Source organism: Trichosurus vulpecula, chromosome 6 (genome assembly GCF_011100635.1).
Source record: "Trichosurus vulpecula isolate mTriVul1 chromosome 6, mTriVul1.pri, whole genome shotgun sequence".
NCBI lineage: Eukaryota > Metazoa > Chordata > Mammalia > Diprotodontia > Phalangeridae > Trichosurus > Trichosurus vulpecula.
In genome coordinates this window covers 199,612,296-199,626,232 of record NC_050578.1, presented here as the reverse complement: position 1 = coordinate 199,626,232, position 13,937 = coordinate 199,612,296, and the positions used below count along the sequence as shown (strand labels likewise).

Below are 13,937 nucleotides of genomic sequence, written 5' to 3'. Positions count from 1 at the left end.
CTCATATGTGTTTTACAGTTTAGAAAGCCCTTGCGTGTTTAATCTTCACTATAGCCCTCTGAGATAGATTCCCATTTTACTGATCGGGAAATTAAGGTTCCAGAGGTTGAGGCCATATGTCCTCCAGTTAGTCATTACAGAACTGTTTTTGGAATCTTGATTCCCAGTTCACCTTTCTCTCTGTTAAATTCATATTGCCTAAACAGCCAAACCCCAGAAATAAAACTAAGCACCTCACACAGTGCTAGGCACAAGTGAGAATAATTACAATTAGGGAGAACAATAAACTTGCCTGATTCACTATATTCTTAGAAGGGATCTATCTTAAAACGCAACATTCCTAAAGAGTAAAATTAATAGTAGGTCATACTTCTGTAGTCAGTTAAATTTCACAAAGCACTTTCCTTACTACAACCCTGTGAGGCATGTATTATTATTATTGGTGTTGTAATATATTATTATAGCATCAAATGGGATCTATATCTATATTTATATATCCCTATAGCCCTTTGCAAACTTAAAGTATTATGTAAATGCTGGATAAAATTTGTTATTTTTATAATGATTTTTGCTATGACCCTCATTTTAATGAGATACACAGTGATCAGGCTTCAACACATTTATAAGTAAGGAATTACATAGAAGTAATATAAAGAATGTCATTGACCAGAAAAGAAGATGAGCCAGTCTTTAGAACAAGAGATGGTGAGTGGGCAGTCCAAGCATTCTAGTGGTACTGGGATATCAAGAGACCTTGAGTGAAGTCCCCAACAAGTAGGGTGAACTAATTGTTGAGAACCTATGGGAAGATACGAATACGTGATGGAATGAGTGGAGTGGTTGGTTATGGAGTTAGGAAGACTGTGTTCGATTTCTGTCTCAGACACTTATGAGTTGTAGGACCATGTGCAAGTCAATTAACCCTGCTCAGCTTGTTTCTTTATTCGTAAAATGGGGACCTATCACGTCTATCAAATAGAGTTGTTTCAAGGATTAAATGAGGCAACATATGGAAAATACTTTATAAACTTTAAAGTTCTATATCAGTGCTTTTATCTTATTGTTATGGTGTCATTGCTGTCATTGTTAATGCAACCTGCATCTCTGGGAGTTGATTCCAAATCAAAGAAGTCACAGATCCATTGGAGTGTTAGAGTATCTTCATTTTAAAGATGAGAAAACTGAGGACAAGTGAGATTAAATGACTCCGCCAGTGTCACATAGCGTGAAAGTGGTGGAGCCAAGATTTGAACCAGTTTCTGGCTCTGAGACTTACATTCTTTCCATAACTGGTTTATTATTTAGCATCTTAGGTTGCAAATAGTTTCCCCATTCACTTTCTCATTGGATTCTCATAAGAAACTTGTGAGGGAGATTGTACAGGTATTATAATCCTGATTTTTAAGATAAGGAAACTGAAGACAAGAAAAGTAATTTGTTCACGATCAAAAGCTTCACAGGATGTAGAGCTGGAGGGGGTCTTAGTCTAACACCTTAACTTTACAAATAAAGAAACTGACATGGAGATTTGAAGGCACCTTCCTGAGATGTCCAAGTGAGTAAATGGCAGAATCAGGAGTCATACCCAGGTCTTCTGGAAACTCAAAGGGATCAAAACTCGATTTAAATTTGTGGCTCTGGGAAGGATGTTTCTACTCTCAAAAAAGGAGATGTTTGTTGATGTGTCATGCCTGATTCTTGATGACCCCATTTGGGATTTTCTTGGCAAAGATACTATAGTGGTTTGCCATTTCCTATTCCAGCTCATTTACAGATGAGGAAACTGAGGCAAACGAGGTTAAGTGACATGTCCAAGGTCAAACAGCTAGTAAGTGTGTGAGTCCCGATTTGAATTCAGAAAAGTGAGTCTTCCTGACTCCAAGTCTGACATTCTATCTACTTTGCCACCTAGTGCCCTCCCCCACCAAAGGAGATAGTGATTAACAGAACTGTAGAATATTTTTAAAGCTGGGAAGGGTATTAGAACATGGAACTACAGAATGAAAGGGAACTTTAGAGATCATCTACTCTAAACTTTTTTTTAAACAGGTTAAGAAACCGAATCCAAGAGAGAGTAAAAGACTGTCTACATTGAAGCTACTAAGAAGTATAGCTAAGGATTGGGCTCAGGCACTCTGATTTCAAATCCAAGGCTCCTGCCGTTATAGGTCACACTGGCCCAGTGAATCTAAATTGCTTTGAAGATATATTCTGTGGCAAAACAGCAGAAAGGGAGCTATTCCTACACCCCAAAGAAATTCATTAAAAATATTCTTTCTAAGTCTCTTGGGAAGATGTTACTCTTTGGACTTGTTGCATTTTATGATCACAGCAGGGTAACAAATATACTTTGAGCAAAGCGAGAAGTGATCCATCATGGACACTTAATATTAGAGGTCTGGATTTTTCAATATCTATTTGTCAAAGAAGCAATAACATTTTTGACAAATGTGTTTTCACGTGATGTTTTCACTTACTGAGATTTAGTGATTGGGAATTTAGAAACTGTATCAAACCTAAAACAATGAGAAGTTCCTTCTAGTTTGTGAATGCAGTTTCCTGATTCAAATTCTTGGAGTTTCTAAAGTCTTAAGGGATCAAATTAAACCCTGACCATGCCTCTTTCTTGGATGGCTACAGGATGTCAAGGAAGGTGTATGGGATTTCGAGAAAAGAAATCTTGGTTTGAGTCCTGGTTCTTTTTACTGACTGTGTGATCATGGGAAAATCACTCAACCTCTCTCAGATTCAGTTTCCTTATCTGCAAAATGGTCATAATAATTTTTGACTGGGTTACCTCACAGGAAACTACTTTGTAACCTCTAAAGAGTTATTTAAATGGGAATGAGAATCATAGAATTTAGAGTTTCAAGGGACTTTGAAGAACATATAGGTAGAAAATAAACTTCTTAAGGGCAGGTACTATTAATTATTTTGTTTTCTTATTCTCAACATGTGGTATAATGCCTTGTACATGATAGATGTTTAAGGAAGGCTTTTTGGATTAGATGAGATGGGATCATGTAGTTCAATCACCTCATTTTACAAGTGAGGAAACTGAGGGCTGGGGAATTAAGTATTTATTAGTGTTATTAGTTAAGTGTTTATTATTAATATTTATTAGTATTCTTTAACAACAACTTTATTTTTAGAAGAAATTAGGTTGACATTTTCCCCAGATTGCATTTCTAGCGGTCACTTCATTAAGTCTTGGAAAGATGTGTTGAAGTTAAACAATTTTTTCCCTCTTCCAGGGAGGCAGTTTTGACAGTTGTCTGTGGTGTGTACAGCTCAAAACTCTTACCTGGTGTTCCTGTTGACTTTTAGCAAATCATTTCTTCGGTTGACAATGGGCCTACTCTTTTCTGGTTCAGGAGGAAGGGGTCGATATTTCTTTGGAATGCTGTTTGGAGGCCTGTTATTATAGAGAAACAAAAAAAGATTAATTGGAAGATCACCAGATTTAAAAATAATGGTTCTTACAAGAAAGGAAATGGATATAGGAAACACTTTAGACTATTGTTTCTAGAATCAGTTACCCTTCTACAGCCATTAAGAAGTTTTTAGAGGGGTATAGACATTGGAGCTACATAGCCTTTCTCGTTCCACCCTCTCCAGTTCAAAGTTCATCCGATGCCCTCTTTTTGTTGTTGGTGTTATTCTTAGCTTTCCTTGACAACCTCAGGCTCATTCTTGTGACCCTATGCTCTCTTTTATTTTCTTTAAAATCTAAACTTAGAAAAACCATACCGAATAGAACAGAATATTGTCCATGGAACTGTAAATCTCAATTATGTACAGCTTGCTTTCCCTTTTAAGCATTTAAACACAAAACTTTCAAGGGTGTCCAGCTTGTCTAAGTTTTCTTCTAATCTTTCTGTTTTCTTCTGTACATTCAAAAATACTTCAATGAATTTCTTCCTTCCTTCCTTCCTTCCTTCCTTCCTTCCTTCCTTCCTTCCTTCCTTCCTTCTCCTTCTCCTATTGCCCCCAACTCCCATTAAAAAACAAAACAAAACAAAAACAAAAACCTTGTCCCATTCTGTAACTTGATCCCATCACCTCTCTGTGAGGAGATGGGTAGTATGCTTCCTCATTGGTCCTTTGGAATTGTGGTTGGTAATTGCATTAAACATAGTCAGTCCTGACTCTATTCCTACCCTATTGTATACTTCCTCTTTCATCTGCCCTTCCATTTTCTGCACATGCCTTTTCCAATTCTAAACTGGTTGGTGAGTTCCCTGGGCTTCTACACTTGTCTCTTTACACAATAGTCCCTTTTATTCCTCATCAGAATTGGTTCCCTTTATGTCATCAGAATTTCATTCCTGAATAGCTTTCATCCCCCTGGGCTGATTTCCCTAGTCAACATTTTAGTCATAGGATCCTAACTAAGCCTAGCTCTGAATCCTCTAAAATCTGAATTATCAAGTAAAGGAGAAAATGCCTTCATGAAGAAACAAACATATTTTGAGAGTCTTACCGAGGAGGTGGCAAAGGATTCTAGAGAAAAGAGAAATGGCAAGTAGTGTAAGTGGGAACATTGACAATCTCAATCGTGTCTACATTTTATAATAGACCAATATAAGAATTCATTTTTGATATCACCTTAAGATTTAGAAAGCACTTCCCTCAAGGGAGCTCTGTGAAGTTATAAGTATTTCCTCCTGCCCCCAAATAACTCTGTATTTACTTTGTACACATATACATATGTGTGTATATGTGCTTATATGTATATGTATGTGTATATATATGCATATATATATATAATATTACTTATCTTTGTACAGATTGTTTCCCTTCAGTAGAATATAAGGTGCTTGAGAACAGGGACTCTCATTTTGTCATTCTATTCCCTGTGCCTGGCACATAATAATTGCCTGATCTACTTTATGGAACTGAATTGAAGCAGGTAGTTTGGAGATTATTATCTCCATCTTACAGGTGAGGAAACTGAGGCTTGGACAGAAGTAAATGACTTGCTGATGGCCACAGAATAGTAAGCATCACTCACAGCTAGGACTTAGAGCCTGGCTTTGAAACTCTGAGTCCTGTACTTTCCCCACTGTTCCCCACTGCCCAAGTCATGTGAGCATACCACACAGAGTCTTAAGAAAACTTATAGAGCACATTTCCCTAATGGACATTTAGCACTGACGTGATTCGAATCCTATTGCCAAGAAGACATGCCTCTACACACATCATTGGTAACGCTTCTGCTCACCTTGATTCCTTTGGCTTCGCTTTCTCCTGAAAAACAGCAACAGAACACACCATTGAAACACTGGCCACAAAATAACAAATCCATATACCTTGACATCTCTGTGGATATCATCATGTCCTGTGTCTGGAGAGAAAATATAGGGCTCTCAAAGGGGCAATGGAAGCTAATGGAAAGACTACTGGACCCATAGCTGGAGTACATGAGTTCAAATCCTTACTCTTTTACTTATAACTTGGGATCTCAGCAAAGTCTCTTCCCATCTCACAGTTTCAATTTTATTTTCTATAAAATTAATGAGTTGGACTAGGTGACCTCAAATGTCTCTTCTTGGCTCTGAATTTATGATTTTCTCCATTATTGTGGTTCAGACTTAGAGATGAAGCCTGTTACAGTAGAAAGAGTCCTAGAGTAAGAAAACTTGAATTTAAATGCTGAAGTTATTGCCAATATGTGAAAGTCACATATAAATGCTCAATAATTACCAAAAAAATTTAGCAAGAATTTTAAGAGAATAAGAAGTAATAAAATACATTTTTCTTTTAAAAGTTCTTTTTTTAATCTTAACACCAAAAAAGAGGAATATTTCCATAGACAAAGTAAAACAGAAAAAAAGATATGTGAAACTGAGAATTTCTGTTATGTACAACGGAAGTGTCAAACTCTAGGCCAATCCTTTTTTTAATCTCAACACCAAAAAAAGAGGAATATTTCAATGGACAAAGTAAAACAGAAAAAAAAATATGTGAAACTGAAAATCTCTGTTATGTATAACAGAAGTGTCAAACTCTAGGCCAGTGAAACTCATCAGTAAAATCCAAATCCAATTAAAACTGAAGTAGGAAATGTTTAACAAAATAAAATATAATACAATACAGACCACGTTAATTTGTGGTTTTCTAAGTTAATATGTGGCCAGCCAAGATCAGTTTCTACTTGAGTCTGATGCCACTGATGTACAGCTTGCTTTTGACAAAGAATATGACAAATTTGACGTGTTACTTTTCACACTGTCCTGCTTGTCTGTATTTTCTAATAAAGGATGTTCTTCTTGATAATACTAATATGGTTCGGTGGGAAAAAAATCTCTGGATTAGATGCCAGGAGACCTGAACTCTTCTTGTCCTGGTCTGGCTACTACTGGCTTGTATGATTACATTCAATCCAACACTTATTTTTTTTTAAATTTTACTTTATACCCAACACTTATTTAATCTTTTCTCTGAGCAGAGCTGGGTGCTAAGCCCTGGGGAAGGTTCAAGGTTTGGATTACCCATACCCCACAGGACCTGGATTTAAGCAGCTCTCTAGATCAAGTAGTATTGGAACTAAGGACTGGAACAAAACTTCTCTCTACAATATAACCCATAGGTGAGCATCCAACCTCTGCTTAAGACTTCTAGCTAAGTCCAGGAGAGATCATGCAATCCGTGCATGGATAACTATGATGCAGAGTAATGATAGCTTACTTTTATACAGTTCTTGATAATTCAGTTCATTTATAACAACCCCGTGGGAGTGGATAGCGAAAGATTATTTACAGGTGAGGAACGTGGAGCTTGGAGATGCCTATGGTTACAGGGACTATGTCAAAGGACCCAGTCAAGGAGAGTTGGGGTGTTGATGTGTATTGTCAACGTCCTTGTCACCACTCCACACCACGCTGTCACTCCAATCAGCATAACAGGAGCACAGAAAAGTGCAGTGTGTTGTGTTGTGTCTAGGGAAGGAATGACCGCAACTAACTGAAGGGTCCACTCTGTTAACCTCAGTCTTCTCATTTGCAAAATGGGGATAATAAACACACCTACCTCACAGGGTTGTCAGGAGGATCAAATAAGATAAACATTTGTAAAATGCTTTGTAAACTTTAAGCACTACATAAATGTGAGTTATTATTATTGTTGTAAATTCAACACGAGACAGTAAGGGAGAAGGAGACACTCTCCAGAGACAGGGAAACAATACAATCAAAGGTAACAAGGCAGAAAGTAACAGGACACATTCATTCAATGAACGGGCAAGTAACTCATTTTGGCTAAAATATGTAGAAAATGGGTGTTTGAAATAATGCTGGACAATCAGACTGTGTCAAAGAATTTGAATTTATTCTGTAGGTACTAGGGAACCATGCAAGGGGTTTGAGTAGAGTGGTGGCATGATCAAATTTTTACATAAAGAATAATAATCTAAAATATAAAGGACATATTAGAGGGAAAACAGACAAGAGGGATGTGAGGGATGTAGCAATTTACAAAGTACTGTAGACATACATCATCTCCCCCAGTCCTTACAACCATCCAACAAAGTCATTACCATTGCCATTTTTTTGGTGAGGAAACTGAAGCTCAGAGAAATAAGTAATTTGTGTATGGCCACACAACTGGTCAGTGTCACAGGCATGTTTTAAACAGACTCTAGGCCCATCCCTCCTTCTACTGCCCTTGTTTGCCTCTTAGGACATCAGATTCCTATTGGATTATGTTATTTCTAAGGTCCCTCCCAGCATATTGAGGTCTATGGGTACTGCCAAATTAGAGAAGGATCGTGAACAATATTTTATTATCATATTCCCTAATGCTAACACTTGACTTTCTATATGCAAATTTCAACCATGGATTGAAATCCAACAATCACCAACACTCTTAACAACATAGGAACATAAAACATGCCTCAAGACACATTGACTGATGCGGCTCTAAAATTTACAAGCTTGCCTTTTAAAATTATATTACCCAGAAGTCTCCTCCACATGAGGATTTATATGGTGCCAAATTGAAAGACATAGAATTAATTTTCCCCTTTTCTGAGAGTCTGGGAATCCACATTGGTGCTTAGAGGTCTCCCTTCTCCTGGGATGCTGGATTTGGCTATGGGCATAGTTATCTGGTGTTCTCAAGTTGTCTCTTTTCAACCCCATCGCTGTGACTATTAGGAATCAATGTTCCTGCTGAGCCTTTTGTCAGGGTCTGACTGATCTTCCTAAATCATAAGTTTGATTATGTCACTCCTCTACTCAATAAACTTTACTTTTTATGGCCTCTAGAATCAAATATAAACCCCTTTGAGTTTAAAGCCCTTTTCAATCCGGCCTCAACTTACCTTTCTGGTCTTGTCACACAATAGTATCTTCAATATACTTAACAGTCATGTTGAAATAGGTACCATTTTGATGTCACTTATCATTTGTGAAGTTCCTTTTACATATACATACACATTTACATATACATATACATTTATATATACATCATTTATCCTTACAACAACCATGTGAGAGGGGTACTATTATTATTGCCTTTTTAGGAGGTCAACAAGTATATATTAAGCACTTACTGTATGCTAGGTATAGTTCCTGCCCTCAAGGAGTTTACATTCTTATGGAGGAGACAATAGGCAAATAACTGTGTATATAAGACATGTAGAATATAAACGGAAGTAATATCAGAGGGAAGTCTTTTGCAGATGAGGAAACTGAGGGCTGAAGAACCTAAATGATTTGCCCAGCATCACACAATGAGAGAGTATCTGTGGCAGGATCTGAGCTTGGGTCTTCCTGACTCCAAGTCCAAAGTTCTATCTATTGAACCATCTGGAATCATGGAACATAAGAACTATAAGGGACCTTAGAAGTCATCCATCCAATCCCATTAAACTGAGACCCTGAGGTTGTGACTTTTACAGAAGAGGAAACCAAAGCCTGGGGAAATGAAGTCACTTCCATCATATCCTGCCCCATAGCTAGCTGATTTTAATTTATTTTACTTTCAAGGTATTAGTTCTTTGCATCCTTTTTTTTTTTTTGGAGGGGGTGAGGTCAGAGTTTGCACCTGTGATTGTGTTGTTGTGGATGGAAATTCCTCCTCCTTCTTCCACTCCCAATTTATGCGGATTTGTAATTTATAGTCATGGAGAATTGTTTGGGACACGGAGAGGTTTAACAACTCGTCCATGATCACACAGCATTTATCAGGACATGACATGCAACAGGCTCTTTTGAATATTTACTGTGTTTTATTGTTCATTGTAGTAATATTATAGATAGAGAGGTAGCTTCAAAGCCTAAAAGACAAGAGTTCAAGTTCCACTTTTGGTATCAGTGACCCAACACAACTTGCCTAGCCTCTCTGTACTCTAGGCAAGTTGCAAAGAAGGTGTCAATCAACCTGCTTTGGTAGAGAAGCTCCTCACTGGGAGTTCTCTGCACCAAAGAAATGGCAGGTCTGGTCCCTGTCCCTGTCCCTGTCATGCATTTCATTTATCCACATCGAATTCTTATCTTTTTATAAGACTGTGAACTGCATGAGAGCAGGCGCAGTGTCAAAATGATTTTTAAAAAATCTCCCTCAGCCCCTAGCATAGTGTCTTGCACATTAATTCTGGTGCCTTCTCTCTGTTAATTATTTCCTATTTATCTTGTCTATAGCTCACTATAATATGTATGTGTACATGTACATACACACACACACGTATTGGTTTGCTTGCTTCCTCCCCCATTAGATCATTAGATTAAAAGTTCCTTGAGGGCAGGGACGGTCTTTAGCCTCTTAATGTATCCTTCGTACTTAGCACAGTGTCTGGCACATAATAAAGGGCCATATGAATGTTAATTATTGTTGTTCTTGGGTTTGTTATTGTCAACTCCTTGTTTATTGGATCAAATTCAAACAAACCAGCAAACCTAACGAAAGGAAGACCAATTACACCTCTTTGCAGCAGCTTCCATTTAAAATTCTCTTCCTTTATTATGGTTGTGAGGTAGAGAGTGTAAGTATTCATCTCTATTATACAGGAGAGGAAAATGTGGCTCAGAAAGTTTAATGATTTGCTCAAGATCACACAGCTAGTGTCAGTTACAGGATTTGAACCCCTGTCTTGCCACACTAAGCATAGTGTTACATCATGTCCCTCAACCTGGGAATTGGGGGCAGGGGGAAGAGGGTTAGAAGGAGAAACCTACCTCTTGCTAATGGTATGAATCTCCTGGGCACTTTGATTTTGCCATGCTTTATAACCACTTGCGAAGTCTCATTAATACAATATTTTTATGTATACTTTTGCCTTTTGGAAAGTCAGCATTAATTCTTTTTATTTATTTACCTAACAAAAGGACACTGGAGGATTTTTAGTATTCTGAGATGCTATAAAAGACATGCGATCTTAAGAGCCCAATGGCTTTCTGTACGGTCTCTGAAGGTTTGCCTTTGCGCCACCTGGTGGCTCATAATGTTGCCAGCACAAACTAAATCAAGTGTTTGCTGGGAATATCAAATGCTGGCTTGGTCTGGATTCCTAAACCAATTAGTCTCTTCCAAGGGCTGTTGCCTCACGTGACATATGATGTAAATAGATCTGCCAAGCCATTTTGTTCTCAGTTCTCCTCCCCACCCGAGTATGGACTCATAAACTCAGAGCTGAAAGGAACCTTAGAATTCATCTAGCCAAGCCCTGACCTAAAGAACAGTCTTCCCTATGTTACTAACGGTCAGGAGACAGTTCCTCTCACTCCCTCATGAGGCAACCTGTTCCACTTTTGCTTATTTTGGGCAATACTGATTATTAGAAAGTTTTCCTTTATTTTCTCCTATAAAATTAAAATCTGTCTCTCTATAGTTCTTTCTTACTTCCAGTCCATTCTTCATCTTGGTCATTCTTTTCTGGACACATCCTAACTTGTCAATACCCTTCCTAAAATGTGGGGGCAATATATTTACTTGAAAATATTTTTCTTAATTTTCTTTCCCTCAATTCTAACAAGAATCTTGGTAGTCAATCAGTCAGTCAATAAGCATTTATTAAGTGCTGACTATGTGTGAGGTGCTGTGCTAAGTGCTGGCCACACAAACAAAGGCAAAAGACAGTCCTTCATATCGAGAAGCTCTGTGTGACCTCGGGCAAGTCACTTAACCCTGTTTGCCTCTTTTTCCTCATCTATAAAATGAACTGGAGAAGGAAATGGCAAACCACTTCAGTATGCCAAGAAAGCCCCAAATGGGGTCACAAAGAGTCAGAAATGACTGAACAACAACAAAAATTGACCCTAAGCTTTTTGAGGGTGCAGACTGTGCTATAGCTATCTTTGGATTTGCCCCAGAGTCAAACCAAGAACATGCATGGCATGTACTAACATTTTATCAACATTGGTTAACTAATGGAGCATGAACACATGATGCAGTGGGATGTATCAGGAATCCTGGAGACTAGGCCTGATTTTGCCATTAGACAATTGTGTACCCTTGGGCCAGGCAATTAACCTTTTGGGGTTTCATTTATCTTTTCCCTTTTCTTTCTCTGTAAAATTTGTAAATGCGAGGTTCGTAACGAGGTAAACTTGCTGATCTTTGGGGCTGTCTCCAATTTTTAAAACAATCATATAGTTTAGTATTTGTAAATGAGGAATATATGTCAAAGTACTTTCAAGTTTAGAGTGCTTGAATGGTACAGCTGGAAGAAACCTAGAACATAGAACATGGCATGTTGGATCTGGAAGGATCCTGACATCATACTATCCAGACTCTTCATTTCAGAGTAGTAGCGCCTCAAGAATATATCATTATTATTATCATTTCAACTAGACGCTGTAGTTTTCCCACATACAGCTGGTATTTGTCTGCTTCAGTGGGAAGAAGATTCTAACTCCAGGTCGGGTAATTCATGAGCATTATTCTCGATTTGCCATCAATGTTTTAAACTCACATGCAGATAAAGGAGTGGGCAATAGCGGATGGGGGAGAAGTTGCAGTTACAGAGACTCAATCCATTCCTTAGTCAGTTTCTGGAACCATGAAATTTAGTAGTTACAGTATGTTACCAATTTTGGGCTTATCACAATTGTAATGTAGAGCTGTTATGCAGAAATTAAATATTAAGACTTTATATCCCTGTGATTAATTATGGATAAGTCAAAATGATGAGAAGTTCTAGGGACTTAATTTTCTGTGCAGTTGATGAGGCCTGATAAAGAAACTCCTTCAAGCAAAGACATAGTCTGAGAGATGAAAGAGAATGGAAAAACCAAAAATGGAATTTTGCAGGCCAAGGCTAAAGAGGATAAAGGACCTTGGGGATCATTTAGTTCAACCCTCTCATTGTACAATTAAGGAAACTGGGGCTCCAACTGGGAACATGATTTGCCCCAAAGTAGCACAAGCTTGAGAGGATTTGAAGCCAGGTCATTCGACCACAGAGTCTGGTGTCTATACTGTGTCATGAATTAGGAAATTGAGTAAAGTCGGAAATTAGATGGAATCTTTTGGTTATATTGAAAGTGTTCAGTCTTTAAATTGCCCCTCAAAACAAGGTGAGATGAAATTTAAGGAAATGAATATTGAAAACTAAAAATAAATAAATTAACCTATTAAAAAAAACAAGATAAGAAAGGCAGTGTGGGGAATGGAACCGAGTGCTGGGCTTGGATTCAGAAGACTCGAAAGGGTCAAATTCCACCTTACGCAAAGCCTCACTGATAGTAAATGTCTCAGACTCTTAACCTCTCAGATGATCAGTTTTCTAATTTCAAAATGGGGGTGAATGTCTCACAGGATTGTTTAAAGGAATAAATGATAATGATAGTAATCATATAATAGTAATATAGTAATCATAGTAGTAGAGGATAGAAAGACCTGGTATGCTATGGTCCATGGGGTCATGAAGAGTTAGGCAGGACTGAACAACAAACAATAGTAATGTAATGGCAAGCTGGGTGGGACTTTTTACTGTTTTCTCTTTTGGAGTGCTTCTCAGCACTAAGGCAATCAAGTGCATTTGAGTGACTCTTGCCTTTGTTTGTAGAATTACAATGTGATGAGAGTAGGAGAGGTGTGAAGCCCTGGAGAGGTGTGAAGCTCTCAGGCCCTGAAAAAGGGAATATATATTCTGAGGGTAGCTGTTAAGCTAGAACTCTCAGAACTTTGGGAGGAGAGGTTTTGCTTTTGGGGCTCACTCATTCAAAGAGTGTTGGTGTGGAGACTCTAGGTAGCTGTTAAGGAACCCTCCCCAGCTTTGAAAACCCAGATGCTGGTGCTTCTCTCTCTGGTAACTAGGTATGTATTGCTATGGACAGATGATTAGAGGCCCTCTCTGCTCATTTGTGTTATTTGCTCTGTTTATATAATTTCTGCTTGTAATTTCTGTTTGTGTTTTCTCTGAAGTTCAGGGTGTTGACTTTTCCCCCTGAACTAAGTGAATGATATATGTATGTTTCATTAAAGTGAGATTGTAAACCCCTTAAAGTTGCTTTCCTTAGAAAAGCAGATCAAAGAACCTGTGCTAGTAGCCCTCCTGTGTACTGGTTTTATTGGCCTTACACAGCCACAGTAGTGGCAAGTAGCATTGTTGTTACAAATAGTAGTAATAATAATAATAGCTGGTTGTACTTGAGGCTTAGCACAGTTCTTTATAAATATTATGTCATCTGATCCTTACAACAATCCTGGAAGTACTGTTATAATCTCTATTTTACAGATGAGCAAATTGAGGCAGACATGTTAAATGATATGTTTAGAGTCACACTATAAAAACCTTACAAATATATATATGATAGATGTGTATATATATATTTATATGCCATCATTATTATCTCAATAATAATCTAAATCATTCCTACAAAATATTATTGCATAGAGATGAGGTCAGACATTTGCATTTAGGAGCATCTTAGTGTCACAGTAACCTCAGTTTATGTGCGTGGCCATCTAGTCCAATCCCTACCTGTATAGGA

General features: G+C 37.8%; 1 protein-coding gene across 1 annotated transcript in view; it reads right to left on the bottom strand.

Moving 5' to 3' along the window:
- Window positions 1–13,937, bottom strand: part of CLNK (cytokine dependent hematopoietic cell linker) — a gene marked incomplete at its 5' end in the record, with an annotated part of 84,127 nt that overhangs the window by 59,199 nt on the left and 10,991 nt on the right. Inside the window, 3 exons of the mRNA XM_036763272.1 lie at window positions 3,305–3,415; window positions 4,484–4,503; window positions 5,225–5,250. Of these exons, the coding sequence (XP_036619167.1) occupies window positions 3,305–3,415; window positions 4,484–4,503; window positions 5,225–5,250 (157 nt within the window). The remainder of the gene's footprint in view (window positions 1–3,304; window positions 3,416–4,483; window positions 4,504–5,224; window positions 5,251–13,937) is intronic.